This window comes from Sander vitreus, chromosome 3, assembly GCF_031162955.1.
Source record: "Sander vitreus isolate 19-12246 chromosome 3, sanVit1, whole genome shotgun sequence".
NCBI lineage: Eukaryota > Metazoa > Chordata > Actinopteri > Perciformes > Percidae > Sander > Sander vitreus.
Window position 1 is genome coordinate 32,748,673 of NC_135857.1, and position 15,268 is coordinate 32,763,940.

General features: G+C 41.5%; 1 protein-coding gene across 1 annotated transcript in view; it reads left to right on the forward strand.

The window, feature by feature from the left end:
* myo7aa (myosin VIIAa) overlaps positions 1–15,268 on the forward strand; it is a 59,003-nt gene that overhangs the window by 26,129 nt on the left and 17,606 nt on the right. The window contains exons 18-32 of the mRNA XM_078247059.1: positions 181–273; positions 6,006–6,100; positions 6,273–6,357; positions 6,560–6,778; positions 7,216–7,323; positions 8,588–8,797; positions 9,191–9,397; positions 10,507–10,683; positions 11,626–11,715; positions 11,808–11,935; positions 12,382–12,508; positions 12,839–12,958; positions 14,004–14,177; positions 14,324–14,551; positions 15,220–15,268. The exon at positions 15,220–15,268 is cut by the window's right edge and continues 119 nt beyond it. Coding sequence (XP_078103185.1) covers positions 181–273; positions 6,006–6,100; positions 6,273–6,357; positions 6,560–6,778; positions 7,216–7,323; positions 8,588–8,797; positions 9,191–9,397; positions 10,507–10,683; positions 11,626–11,715; positions 11,808–11,935; positions 12,382–12,508; positions 12,839–12,958; positions 14,004–14,177; positions 14,324–14,551; positions 15,220–15,268 — 2,110 coding nt within the window. The remainder of the gene's footprint in view (positions 1–180; positions 274–6,005; positions 6,101–6,272; positions 6,358–6,559; positions 6,779–7,215; positions 7,324–8,587; positions 8,798–9,190; positions 9,398–10,506; positions 10,684–11,625; positions 11,716–11,807; positions 11,936–12,381; positions 12,509–12,838; positions 12,959–14,003; positions 14,178–14,323; positions 14,552–15,219) is intronic.

Consider the following 15,268-nt stretch of genomic DNA (forward strand, 5'->3'; position numbering starts at 1 on the left):
ATTTCAGACTAAAAAGACCAGTTAGTTGAGGATAGCTTGTCCAATTTGGGACAAAAGCCATGTCCCCAATTGAATTGTGTGTGTGTACAAGTAATGTTTCCACCCACCACATACTGAAAAGTTACGACGTATAAATCTTTCTCTCTCTTTGGTTCTGTTGTTGTGTCTCTCGCCGATCAGGAGGACCTGAGGGGAACCTGTCAGAGGATCGCCGAGGCGGTGCTCGGCAGAGACGATGACTGGCAGATGGGAAAGACCAAGATCTTCCTCAAGGTACTCCTGCATTCAAGAGCAGTTTACTCAATTGCAGCGATGAAACAATAAGATATTTGGGTGCTACCTGGGGAAAATGTTTGTTTTTGCTTTTATAAAGTCATCTACTAGTGTTTTTACATTTCTATTCCCCCTCAGTTGTGCTTTATAAATTATTTATTATATCCAAATCTGACCTTTTTTCAAAATACACTTTATTATATTAGTATCACCATTATCAGGTGAAGAATGAGTCAATCTTTCACACAGCCTTTGTGATAGACACTTCATCAAACTTCAAGGCTGTCGTTCATGACACTAACACCAACAAATAGATCCTTGTTGTCATGACTACTGGTATTCGATCAATATCGGAAGCATGCATCTCGTGAGGCCAAATTATAAGATCACACGGGGCGTTCCTGTGGTTAAGACACGTATCGCATAACTTTAACATCCGCACTTAAATTTCAGCGTCGTACTTTTCTGTAAAATGTGTCATATCCTCCTCCTCCTGTTACCTGAATGTCGCTATAGCAACTGTCCAATCAAAGTAAAAATGCCTAGAAAAAATCATCTTAGAATAAAAAGTTTGGGGTCACTTAGAAATGTCCATTACAGACAGAGTACCAGCTGAGATCAGTTGCATTGTTTTTTTAACCAGGGCAGCAGTTTTCAGATTACATTATGTTCTTACATAATTGCAAAAGGGTTCTCCAATGTTTTCTCAGTTGGCCTTTTAAAATATATCCGATTAGTAAACAGTATATGGATTTGGAAGATTGGATGAATGGTTGCTGATAATGGGCAATGTAGATATTGCATTAAAGATCAGCCACTTCTTTCTACAACAGTCGAGAACTGAATACTTTTGTAAACACATAATGTAATCTGAAAACTGCTGCCCTGGTTAAAAAAACAATGCAACTGATCTCAGCTGGTACTCTGTCTGTAATGGAGTGGAATGGACATTTCTAAGTGACCCCAAACTGTTGACCGGTAGTGTACATACATACCAGCTTGAGATGATGTGTGCTTTGTGGGTTCTGGAGTCATTTTTGGCCTTTTATTTGATAGGACAGCTAAAGATAGGAAATGGGAAAGAGAGAGGAAATGACTTGCAGCAAAGGGCCGCGGGTTGGACTCGAACACTGGGCCGCTGTTGAGATGCTCTTCTGTTGTAACATCTGGTAATTTAAGGCTACGTTCACACCGCAAGTCTTAATGCTTAATTAAGATTTTTTTGCTCAGATCAGATTTTTTTGTTTGGCTGTTCACATCACCTTTTAAAATGTGGCCTGTATCAGATTCCAGCGGGAACTGTTTGCGGTTTTGAACTGACCCGCATGCTCAAAAGACCAATAACAATGACATCAGACGCAGCGCGCTGTTGCACTAAAGTTAGGGAGGTTATGGAGGAAGGAAGCATTTTCGCTTTTATTTCAAAATGTTTGTGTAATGGCAGCCGTAACGTTAATGAGCAAACACCAATGAGGTCTAACCCCTCCCTCTCCCTCTCCCTCCAGTGGCTGGCTCCATCACTGTTCTCCATGTTGTAGGCCTAGTCTAGTTTTTAATGTTACTGTCTGTGTCTCGGGCTGTCTTCCGCCGGCACATAATTGTGACAAATGTCGATGTAGATTAACGTAAAAGTCGCATCAAATCCGCCTTGGTTGTTCAGACTGTGGCCGCGTTGAAAAAAATCAGACCTGGGTCTGATTCAGGACCACATATGGAAGTGGTCTAAATGTGATTTGAAAAAATCTGATCTGGGCAACATTTGAGTGTTCACACTACTTCTGAAGAAGTCACTTGACCCAAAAAAATCTGATTTGGGCCACTTTTGCCTGCAGTCTGAACATAGCCTAAGTTACTCTCAGCTTCCTGTCAGCTTGAACCAGACTGGTCACGCTCCTCTGACCGCTCTCATTAACGATGCTTTTAGAACTGCAGCTCGCTGGATGTTTTTTGTTTTTCGCATCGTTGTCTGTAAACCTTAGAGACTGTCATGGTGGAAATCAGGAGACCAGCAGTTTCTGATATGATCAAACACAAAGTCTGGAGGCTTTTATAATAATAATAATAATAATAATTATCATCTTTAGCACTTTTCAAAATCCACATTACAAAGTGCTTCACAAAACAGACCAGTCATAGAAACATTTGGTTTTTAAAACAAACACAAATAGACTATAAAAGCCTGTACAGTGTAGTGAAGACTAGTAAAAACATTTTTTAAAAGAAATAAAACCTCAAAGGAGGTTGAAGCTCAAATAAAATCAGGAAAGGCTCTTTTGATAAAAGTACGTTTTTAAGAAGGGACTTAAATGAGATCACTGACTCAGCTGACCTGATAGGATTTTTATGTATTGAGTTGTTGCCACATGATTGGCTGATTAGATATTTACAGTAATAAACAGGTGTGCCTAATGAAGTGGCTGCTAAGTGTTCTGCATAATTATAATGAATTGTTCAGGGCTCGACATTAAGGCTTGAGTGGATTGGATGAAAAGTGGATTTTTTTGTAGGGCAAATGGAAGAGAAATGATTTTCCCCACTGGACAAGTTAAAACTCAAACAAAATAAAATGCCGTGTTACTTCACGTTATGTGCCACTCATTACGTCTATTTTACCAATTTGAAACAAATAAAAAAAATTTCCCCACAATCCGTCGAACCAGCGTCCAACTCAGAATGCTTTGATTGGCCAATCAGGAGTCAGGCCAAGTAATAATCGCCCGCAGTTTAAACATACATTTTTACCTGCCTCGGAAGAACAGTGGTGGAGACTGGAGTGGAGAGTGAAGTTTCTTCAGGCTCCGCAGCCCGGCCAAGCGCCAGGGAACGCACCAAGAACAGTTAACCGTACAACAACGGCACCATACGAGTTAAAAAGGGAAAGAACAGCTGGAGAGATGAATTCGACTGGGTGCGTTATGAAGGAGGAGTAATGTTCTGCGGCGTCTGAACCCAACTTGGCTGACAAGTAAATGACGTTAGCTAGCTAGCGTCGGCAGCTGTGTACCTAGCAAGCATTAGCAGCAGTTGTATCGGTTAAATGTACGTAGTAGTAGCTACACCTTTTTAAAGGATCCCTTGGTAAATCAGCCTCTGCTGTGTAGAAAGTGAAATTGTAGAAGAACAAACAAAAGTTAACACCAACATTTAGTGGCAAAATCCATTGTTATGTTTACAAAATTATTTTAGATATAGTATAAATTAAGCTAGCTTGCTAATTCTGAGGCTAGCCTTCCGAAATTGAGTTAGCCAATGTCGTTAGTGATGCTAATAATTATTTTTTATAAAATCAGAAATCTTTACCCGGACAAGTGACTTTTGTGCATGGACAAGTGAAACGTAAATGTACTTGTCCAAAGGACAAGTGCCTCAAAAAGTTAATGTCAATCCCTGTTGTTTCTCTGAGCAACACATTATACAAAGGAAGACCTTGTTTATGAACCAGTTCGTCCCAGTAGTGAGGCTCTGGTGTGATTGTTTCCAGTTCAAATGTCTGCTGACAGGAAAGACTGTGCGTTCTGGTTTCCTGCTGTGTGTGCGTGCGTGTGAGAAAATGACAAGTTTTAGTTCCCATCAGCAGTGTGTATGTTTCTATGTGTTTTTAACCTTATATATGAGTATTTGTACTGGATATGTGTGAATATGTTTTGGTTTCCCTCCCAGTGAGGACATCTGGTCGTTAGCTTGCTGCTATGACACGGTCACTTCTCTCCCTGGAGCTTAAATGACAACATCAGCTGATGATGATTTAGGCTCAGCAGTTTGTTTTCACAGGGTGGGGTGTACTGTGCAGCGCCCCCTGTCGAAACATTGTCTTCTCACTGGTTTTGTTTATATCCTGATGAAGCGAATGTGAGCGATGGATTGCATCATTCTGTAAATATTCGATTCAAAAGCGTTTTTGCACACCTCTTTTCTGGGGCAGGTGCGTCAGAAAATGCAAAGGTTAACAGCAGCACTTGTTGAAGAACGTTGAAGAACATGAGGAAGGTCTGTGTGACCGAAACGTTGTGAAATATTTGCAGAAAGAAGAACAGAGAATTTGCATGCGTAATGGACAGTGTGCAGGACTTCTTCAACAAATCAATCTACAAATAGCCACAGCACAATAAGAGCTGTTGGAGAACCTCGCCACTGCAACACAGTCGGTGAAATTGCACTTTCTTTGCCATTTTTTTCTTATTAACAGGTGTAATGAATAGAGCCGGCACAACTATCAATATTAGTCAGGTGTATTTTCACACAAATCTCTTGGCTCTTCTGGATTTAAGGCTATTCTCTATCACGCCTCACTGCTCGGCTGGACAGGAAGCAGAACAGGAAGTAGAAAGTGCAGGGGGGTGAAGGCAGGGCAGTACCCACACTTCCCCTGACAGGACGGATGGACAGATCACAGGAGGAAGAGATAGAAGACGTTTATGCTCTTTTAAGTGTTGTGTTAGCAAACTGGAAGGCTGTCAGATTAAAGCTGGGAAAAGTGCTGTAGCTTTGTGTTCACTGTGTCCTGACTGCAGAATGACAAACAAATCAGCAAGGTCACTTTCAACATTCTCGGGGGGTGGCAGTGTCATCTAGACTGAAATATCTCAGCAACTACACTGTATTAGATGGATTGCTATGACATTTTGTGCAGACATTGATAGTTTCCAGAGGGTGAAGCCTAATGATCCCCTGACTTTTCCTCTAGCACCACCAGCAGGTCAACTTTTCAATTTGTGCAATACTTTACGACCAAATACCTGCAAAACTAATGAGAATGCCTCAACTGTACGTTGTGTTTAGTGCTGATTAGCAAATGCTAGCATGCTAAAATGCTAAACCCTAGATCATGAACTTGGTTATACCGTAGACAAATCTGCATGTTAGCATTGTAATTGTAAGCTTGTTAGCATTCTGAAGTTAGCATTTAGCTCAAAGCCTCAAAGAGCTGCTAGCATATCTGGAGACAAAGGCTGATTTATGCTTCTGCGTCGAATCGACGGCGTACTCCTGCAGACCCCTCTGCGTCACTGTGAACCGCCCTCCACCATAGCTCGACGTGCACCTCCAAAAATTTGTAACCGCAAGGACTGTGATTGGTCAACTGGTCCTGTGTGTTGATAGTCGGTGTTTCAAGCAGCCTACTGTGGGGAGTAGCAACATGCTAGTTCTCTAACATAAGCTTTGCAAATAAACTCAGACATATTTTGGTTACAATGACGGGGTTATCCGTTTGTAAAGTGTCTATATGTCAGTAACGTTTTGAAATTAGCACTTTGCCAGCAAGCAGTACTTTGTGGGCAGTTGTGCTAAAGTTTGCTTGCTAACATAACAAGCTGGCTGGCAGACACCTCGCAAATAACCCCAGACTCATCGCCCCCTAGCGCTATGACGGTGAAATGCACCGCAATGCAAGGAGCTACGGCGTGGAGTTGACGCAGAAGCATAAAACAGCCTTTAGTCTTGTTAGTTGTCAGCTGTTTGTCTAGTTATCTAATTAGGCAGCTGTCTATTATTCCAGTTATTTAAAATTATTATTACAATATTAATAAATTCCAGTTTGTCTAAGTGAAATGTAAAACAGAAGCACAGTATTTTTGAAAATAGTTGTTGGATAATCGGTATTAATCATTGCTTTTGCTGTTTTTTTTTTTTTTTTTGTCTACACTTTTTAGCCATCTAAATTATATCAAACATTTGAACATTGTGTTTCTGTATAATTAGGTTATTTATGAGGTCTCTCTCCTGCTGTGCAGGATCACCACGACATGCTGCTGGAGATCGAGAGAGACAAGGCCATCACGGACAAGGTCATCCTCATCCAGAAGGTGGTTCGAGGTTTCAAGGACCGGTAGGCTTTAAAAACTTAATTCCAGTTCCAGTCCAGACCCAGTCTCTCATGTCGCTCTCTAAAAGCATTGATCACCTTTTGATAAATGCAGTTTTCTTTCTTGGTGATAAAATATTGTAACATGAAACATTCAAACAAAAGTAATTTCTGATTTTCAATTTCCTGTCATCAGGTCAAACTTCCTGAAGATGAGGAAGTCGGCTGTGTTGATCCAGAAGACGTGGAGAGGGTATCACTGTAGGAAGAACTATGGAGCTGTGAGGAGCACCTCTGTGTTATCTCACATATACACAATAAATTATAGAAAGTGCAGATGAACATTCAGGTCAAAGATTTGATCTTGATTATGTCAGCATGATTGTGATTTACAAAGCAGCTCAATTGAAGTCATTTCATTATTATCAGAAAAGGTTAATAAATCTTTCTTTTTTCCTCTCGTTTTTGTTTGTGTCCCTTCAGATGCGAGCGGGCTTCTCTCGCCTCCAGGCTCTTGTTCGTTCCAGGAAGTTGTGTGCGTCGTATCACGTGGCCCGTCAGCGAATCACAGGCTTCCAGGGTCGCTGTCGGGGCTACTTGGTGCGCCGGGCGTTCAGACACCGGCTGTGGGCCGTCATCACCATCCAGGCCTACACCAGAGGCATGATCGCTCGCCGGCTGTACAAAAGGCTGAAGGGAGAGGTAAACCCAAACACGCACGCGCACACATACGCGCGCACACACACACACACACACACACACGCACACACAAGCGTGAGAACTCTGGTGGGTTCTGACTCAGCTGTTTACAGATCTGACAGTAGATCTCATCCCTAACACACACACACACACACACACACACACACACACAATGTATCGTGAACAGATGTTATGTATTTACGCCTTATTTCATGTGGAGAATGTGATTGGAGTATCTAATACCATTTGCCTGATGAAGGTCTAGTACCTACACATTGCCAGCTATTAAATGTATCTTTGTAAGTTAAGACAGTGTGCAGGAGTTTCTTTATAACTGAGATGTTAACAAGACAAACAGCCCACTGGGGTTGAGCCTCAGTTTTGTTTTGGTAACTAGTGGTTCTAGTTCTAACAGTGGATCCCTTTCTCTCTCCCTTCAGTACCGCAGGCGTCTGGAGGCAGAGAAGCTGCGTCTGGCTGAAGAGACCAAACTGAGGAATCAGATGTCTGCGAAGAGAGCGAAGGCCGAAGCAGAACGCAAACACCAGGTGCGAGTTCAACACAGATCTGATATTTAAAGACATATTCAAAACCTCAGTTTATGTATCATCTGAAAATGAATTGTAATACCTTATTTAAAATGTTTTAATGTTACAATTAACTCCGTTTGGTGTGATTTGAAGGTTATATACGACTGCACAGGTACAGTTTACGCTTTTGCTTGTCAGTTGTCCGAGAAGAAAACAAAACCTCTCGCACCTTGCTACTAACAAGCGTTAGCTCATCACCTCAGAATGGGCATGTGTCATTTTGAACAGAATCCAAAGTACGAGTGGTTTAAACCTATTCCAGGTAATGACCTTGAAGCCCAAAGCTGTTTGTGCTGAAAATATTTCAAGCTGGGCTTAAAATGCAGACATATTTTCCATTATATCCTTCATACTTTTGCCAGTATGGTCGTGAAGTTGGCATTACATTTATTCTAAATGGTATTAAAAAGTTCTTTAAATTGAAGTTGGAGAACCCTGGGGGTTCAGGATATCTTGAGTTTCTTTTCTAGAATATTCCCCTGATCTTATTCAGTACGTTCACATGCGCTCAAGAAACCAGGTAAGTAACATGTGCTTTGTGGTTCCTGCTTTTTTTATCTTTACATATTTTTGATAAATACTAAACATTAGTAAGGATTTTTTTCTTCAACACACCTTACCTACGACTATGAGAAATACATTATCCACTCCTCTCCCCAGTAGCAGTACATTATTCTGTAGTACAGAAACTCTTATAACAGCCATCATGTCAGGTCTCATGTTTTACCTACAAGACATTTTAATGTCTTTGTTCGTCATATGTGATGCGAAACATCAGATTAACCTGCTTTCTTATGTGCGTGTGACCAAACTGTTAGGATAATTATTTATCAAAGAATGGACAAAATCACTGGAGTTCTCTCAAAGTTCATTTTTACTTGCAAGTAGAGTCAGTTTTCCAGCACTTCAGCGCAAGTACAGAAAAATGACTGAAGAGTGTTCACAACAGTGGCTTTTTAAAGGAGTTGCGAGTCAAGTAGTTATTAGTTATTCGGTTCATGCAATCAGTAGCTTTTCTTTTTATCTATGGTCACGCCCAGGATCTCCTCCACATTATGCGCTCTGCCCTCAGGGATGCATCCTGTGCTGTAAACTGTTCCAGCAGAGGGAACCAAGTGGCCCAACATGTCAAATAAAATGTAGAAGCCAGATTTACTTGCAGATAGTATTAATGTTATTACACCTTTATTTAAAAACAAATGTGATATTTTGTATTTTCTAGGAGCGTCTGGCCCAGCTGGCCAAAGAGGACGCCGAGCAGGAGAAGAAGGAGAAGGAGGAGGCTCGGAGGAAGAAGGAGATGGTGGAGCAGATGGAGAAGGCCCGTTTGGAGCCCGTCAACGACTCCGACATGGTGGACAAAATGTTCGGCTTCCTGGGGACGACGGCCTCTTTTCCGGGCCAGGAGGGACAAGCCCCTGCTGGCTTTGAGGTGAGCAGACGAAAGGTTTTCCTCTAACCATAGGAGATAAGATGAACTATTCTCTCTTTGATTTTAGAGTAACCAAATCCACTAAACTCACAAATCATATAGTCGGCACATTTATATACAAAAGTCTTTTACAGTTATTGATACATATGAAACGGGGAAAGAAATGTCAGTTATTAGGAAGTGGAAGACTGTATGTTTGAATGGCATGTAAATAGTTTGGGTGAGTATGAATTGCAATAACTGGACCATAACAGTGCTTTATTTTGACATTGTCTGAGAGGCTTTTAGAGGTCCAAAGAGGTCAGAGTTTTGTCTCATGAATTGGAGAAGAATCTCTCCAAAAACTTAGTTTCAGTTTGGAGGTTTTCACTTGAAGCCCTTTCTCCTCTGCAGGACCTGGAGCGGACCCATCAGGAGCTGGAGGAGGAGGATCTGGACGAGGCTCTTCCTCTGCCTGAGGACGATGAAGAGGAGGATCTATCGGAGTACAAGTTCGCCAAGTATGCCGCCACCTACTTCCAGGGCACCACCACACACAGCTACGTCCGGCGGCCTCTCAAACAGCCTCTGCTGTTCCACGACGATGAGGGAGACCAGCTGGTAGGTCACCTTTGACCTCTGACCCCACAACAGTCTAACCAGTTTTACACAGCTGTGCAGATTGTCTTTCTTATATACTGTCTATGTAGTTTTCTACTACGTAATTATGCGCAGAACGGATCGTACAGGCGGTACGGATCGGGTACGACACCCGGTGTTGAATCCTCTACAGTAAAACACAGTCACACTTTACACCGTTTAGCGTTAGCTGTCAGCATTTTAACCGTGTTTAATCCAGCTACTAGCTAGCGGTAGGCTAACGTTAGCTGCTGTCGAGTATAGTGTTAACTAGCGTCATGTGCAGCGGGGTTTGTGTTTCAGAGCATCAGAGAGAAGCGCAGACATATCAGTGGCACCAGATTTCGGTAGCCAGGGTTGGCAGGAAGAAGATTTTTACAAGTAAATGTTCCAATTAATAATCCAGGCAGAACATTCTCGTCTCCCTCCTTCATTTTACAGTCCAATAGGGCTAGAACGGCTCCGGGGCAAACGTCAATATGGTATGGATTAATCTGCGTTATTTTTTTTAACGCTTTATTGGTTCTCAGATTAATTAATCGAAATTAATGCATTATTTTGACAGCCCTAATTTTAATATAATTATAGTTTATATTTCTTCCAGTTAGATAATATTCATAAAATAATATAAATAATGTGCTAAATGTGTACCTTTAGGGGTACAATGGCTTGTCACTGGGGCAGCACCCTCTCTACAGCTGTTGTACCCTTGGGAACAAACTGTATGTACCTTTTTGGCACTCAAAACAGTTGCCTTGGGGGTACATTAGTGTAGATTGTGCCTTGTGGGATAGAAATGGACTCCTACTGTACCCCTATTTCTGACAGGGTGGTGGACAGCTTTCAGTTTATCAGAAAAAAATGTTCACTGGACAGGAAGGGGATAAATTGGTACTTAAGTAAATGTACTTAGTTACATTCCACCACTGGAAACATTACAGTGGGTACCAATACCATTGAAGAGCAGTGACATTTGTTGTCCATCCTCTCCACCAATAGATGCAACAAGCAAAATATAAATTTCTGTAGATAACGTTCCACCTGATAAACTGAAAAAAATGAATAAATGTATCTCTCATGTCCCGGCCCAGGCTGCTCTGGCGGTGTGGATCACAGTGCTGAGGTTCATGGGAGATCTGCCGGAACCCAAGTACCACACGGCCATCAGCGACGGAAGCGAGAAGATTCCCGTCATGACCAAAATCTACGAGACGCTGGGAAAGAAGACCTACAAGAGAGAGCTGCAGGCGCTGCAGGGGGAGGGGGAGGTAAGGAAGAGCAGAGGTGGGAGCCCTTCATTTTTATATATATATATATATATATATATATATATATATATATTTAGTTAGTTAATAAATGATGAACTGGAGCTGCTCTGTAATATGTTGCTATTAGTTCATCAGCCACGTTTCCCTCCCGTAATAAGTGGAGTAACTCTGACATGAGACTAACCTTCACCTACAGTACTTTATCATCTTGTCCCTAATCTAAAATTTTATAAATGCTTTTAATTAAATGCAGGTCATTTATCAACTTTCCTCTCAACTTTCAAAATTGTGTAAATAGTTTCTAACCTGGAGATATCTAAAAAATGCAGTTCCTCCAAAGAAAGTATTTATTTTTTCATTGAATAACTGCTCAAATATGTTTAAATTCTTTTGAGACTATTTTTCGAAAGCATGGTTCTTTAGTTATTTTTCTTAATTTGACAAATTCTTTATCTATATTCAGAATTTTATTTTATTTCTCCAGACTCTCGCTGTATTGTTAAATATTTTTCAGTTTTATTGATCTGTGGATAAATATATATATTAATGTCTTTATCCCATTGTTTTCTAGTAGCTCAACTAATCTCCACCTTGTTTTGGGACCTGTTATTGATCCATACTCCATTGATCCAGCAGTTTAATGATAGTGATTTTGGAGACTGAGAAGATTTAATCCACTTTTTAAATTCATCCAACTAAAGTAATTTTGATTTAATCCTGTTAGACAAGCCCAGTTGCTTGTAATATGCCAGAATCCATATTTCCTTGAAATTAAATTAAAGTCAAATGTAAGCAGTTGTTCAGGTGTTAGAACCTTTTGTCCATTTACTGTACCTCGGTTGGGTCCCGGACTTCAGTCTGAGAGTCACAGTGTTGTGTGTGCTGCTAGCAGGAGCATCTTTCTATGTCCATCAGCTGTTTCCTGTCTCGTTCTGCCTTCAGATGCCTCCCGCTGACAGCCACAAGAAAAACAGCGTCCGACACAAACTGGTGTCCCTCACCCTAAAGAAAAAATCCAAGATCACCGAGGAGGTAAGAGGCAGAGAGCGAGAGACATGGGGGATTATAAAATACCTTTCTGATGGTTACAGAAGTAGAAAAGTTCAATTTTTGATTTGTTTCAGGTTACCAAGCGTCTTAACGATGGTGAGTACGGTCTGCACGGCAACAGCATGCTGGAGGACCGACCAACATCCAACCTGGAGAAACTCCACTTCATCATCGGCAACGGGATCCTGAGACCAGCACTGAGGTAAACACACGCACGCACGCACGCGCGCACACACACGCACACGCACACACACACACACACACACACACACACACACACAAATATGTCTGGAAAAGATGTGAAAGCCTGTTAATCAAAATCTTTCATTTGTACTCCTTCCCGCGGGCTTTAAGAGAGAGCTCAGGATCCCTGAAGTTGGTTAGGATTGGCCTGTTTGGGTTGTAGATGGCTGCAGTGAGAAAGGAGAGCACACAGCTTTTGACACGATGAGACAAGTAGATTTGTAATCACATTCCATGCATCTGCTCTTTCTTTACTTGTCAGTTTCACATAAGTGTCTACTTATGTACTTGTCTCTGTATATATGTAAGTATAGTGATACCTTACCTTAATATAATCTAACTGTGTGTGTGTGTGTGTGTGTGTGTGTGTGTGTGTGTGTGTGTGTGTGTGTGTGTGTGTGTTAGAGATGAGATCTACTGTCAGATCTGTAAACAGCTGAGTCAGAACCCATCTAAGAGTTCTCACGCTCGCGGCTGGATCCTCATCTCTCTGTGTGTCGGCTGCTTCGCCCCTTCAGACAAGTTTGTCAAGGTCAGGACTTTTTTTTTTTTTAATGATCTTTTTGATACACTGAAGGAAGACATCTTAAAAAATGTATATGTTTCCACAGTTGGTTTGTTAGTTTCCTTTACATTTAGAGTTACAGCAGGAGGAACTCAATGAATGTATTTGTTTTTCTGTGAGAAAGTGAGATCATTTGGCATACAACCTGATCCCCCAGCATGTATCAATTATCTGTAAATCATAGTAAAAGCATTTTTTTCTGATGTTTCCCTCTTGATGCTACCTCGGGCATTTTTGTTTTGTTTTTTGTATATGTGGAATTTACATCTTTTTTTTGTTTTGTATTTTTGCCTACAGTACCTGAGGAACTTCATCAACAGCGGGCCGCCGGGTTACGCTCCATACTGTGAAGAGAGACTGAGACGAACATTTGTCAATGGGACGAGAACACAACCTCCGTCCTGGCTGGAGCTGCAGGTGCAAACACAAACCAATCGGATTGATTTAGGAAAATAAATATGGAAATTTGTCAAGTTTATTGTAAGGTTTTTTTGTTTGAAATTATCAGTCCATGCTCAAAATGTTTGTCTTTATCCCTGAATGCTTGAGTATTATAAATCATCACAGTGTTCTTAGATATCCACACTGGACGTTACATAATTGTAATCCTGTTTATAGTTGTAGATATATCCAGTGTACAGCTCTCCAATCAATGGCGATAAGCTTGGAATGCCTGTCTCGCATACACAAAACAAATCTTGTGCGCATGACATTTTGGCTGGTTACAGCAACAATTGGTTTTATGGCTTTCAATAATGGGACCAAACCCATGCTATATTGTATATTGTATGTACAGATATATATACAGATGGTTGAATTTCATATAAAAAAGAGTGATTCATGGTGTTGTTTTTTAAGATTTGTTTTGGGCATTTCAGGAAATGGAAAGGCAAGCTAGATATGAAAGGGGAGAGAGAGAGAGGGAAGACATGCTAGAAATCATCCAGGTCGGACTCGATCCCTGGACCTTCTGCGTCGAGGCAGCTATATATCTATATATGTGCGCCTGCTCTACCAACTGAGCTAACCCGGCCACCAAGAAGAGTGATTCATGTTGTGTTTAGTAGGGTTGCAACTATATGAGATTTTCACGGTACGATACCGTCCCGGTATGCTGTATACTGGTCTTATATGCTGGCTACTTCTGCAAACAAGTCAACAAGTTTCTTTACAAAAGATGAAAAATACACAAGAGACAGACGCAATAAATCAAAAACATAGCAAACGGTAAAATTACTTTAAATGAATAGAAATTAACAGTAAATAAACACAATATTTTGGGAGAGGTCAAATATAGTAAAATAATGATAACTTAGTCCTGGACGGAGGAACGGTTAGTGTGACAGTGTGAGCAGAATAAACTGTCAGGAGGTCACTGATGTAGTGTTAAAGCGAGGCTTTGAAGTGATTTGGTTTTTCATTTGGATCCAACTGGGCTAAAGTTCTGAAATCTGTTATCCAGGCCACCAAGTCGAAAAAGCCCATCATGCTGCCGGTAACGTTCATGGACGGCACGACCAAAACACTGCTGACGGACTCCGCCACCACAGCCAACGAACTCTGCAGCGCTCTGTCCGACAAAATCAATCTGCGGGACCGCTTCGGGTTCTCACTCTACATCGCACTGTTTGACAAGGTTGGCACGCACGCACGCACGCCCTGAGTTAAGAAGTGCAGACATTAACACTGGCAGTTAAAATATTTAGCACTAGTGAAACTAAATCAAATTATTGTATTGTGTATAGTGGCAGATATAGCTATAACATTCTTCTCCTCCTGCAGGTCTCCTCTTTAGGCAGTGGGAACGACCATGTAATGGACGCCGTGTCGCAGTGCGAGCAATACGCAAAGGAGCAGGGCGCCCAGGAGAGGAACGCCCCCTGGAGGCTGTTCTTCAGGAAGGAGATCTTCACGCCCTGGCACTTACCTGCCGACGACCAGGTTGCCACCAACCTCATCTACCAACAAACCGTCAGGGGCGTCAAGTTTGGAGAGTACCGCTGCGACAGGGTGAGCTTTCTTTTGCTGTTTATTTTAAAGGAATAGTTTGACATTTTAGGAATATGCGTATTCGCTGTCTTGTCTTCTCAGTTTGATAACATTGTTTGTCAGACATCTAAACTAGGGAGTACTACAAGACCTCCTCCCTTTGTCAAAATATATTTAAAGGTGCTCTAAGCGATGTCATGCGTTTTTTAGACTACAACAAACATCTCCTCGCTATCCGCTAGCTGCACCATCAAACGTAACAAACCATGTTCCAGCCAATAACCGACAAGAAGGATTTGGGGGTGGGGGTTGGAGGGGTTAGTGCACGGAAGGGAGGGGAAGGGGACGGGATGAGGAAGAGGGAGTGGCGAGCTAGCCTTGTTTTGTTTGAAAATACTTCAGACGTCAACAAGAAGTAACGTCACCCAACATCGCTTAGAGCACCTTTAAGTGATTAATTAATTAATTAATTGACTTTGGAGTATAACAAATTTGAATGTCTTACAATAAAAGATGTTAAAAAGGCCTTTTTGAATTTATGATAAAACAACATATCTGGTATTCATGTGATCTCAGTTGCCTCAGGTCTTAAAAAGTCCTCTGTCTGCTTCTCTTTACCTACATTTTACCTTGCCTTTACGTTAGTTTTTTGTAACTGTGTGTGTGTGTGTGTGTGTGTGTGTCCCCAGGATGACCTGGCAGAGCTGGCCTCTCAGCAGTATTACGTCGACTATGGTT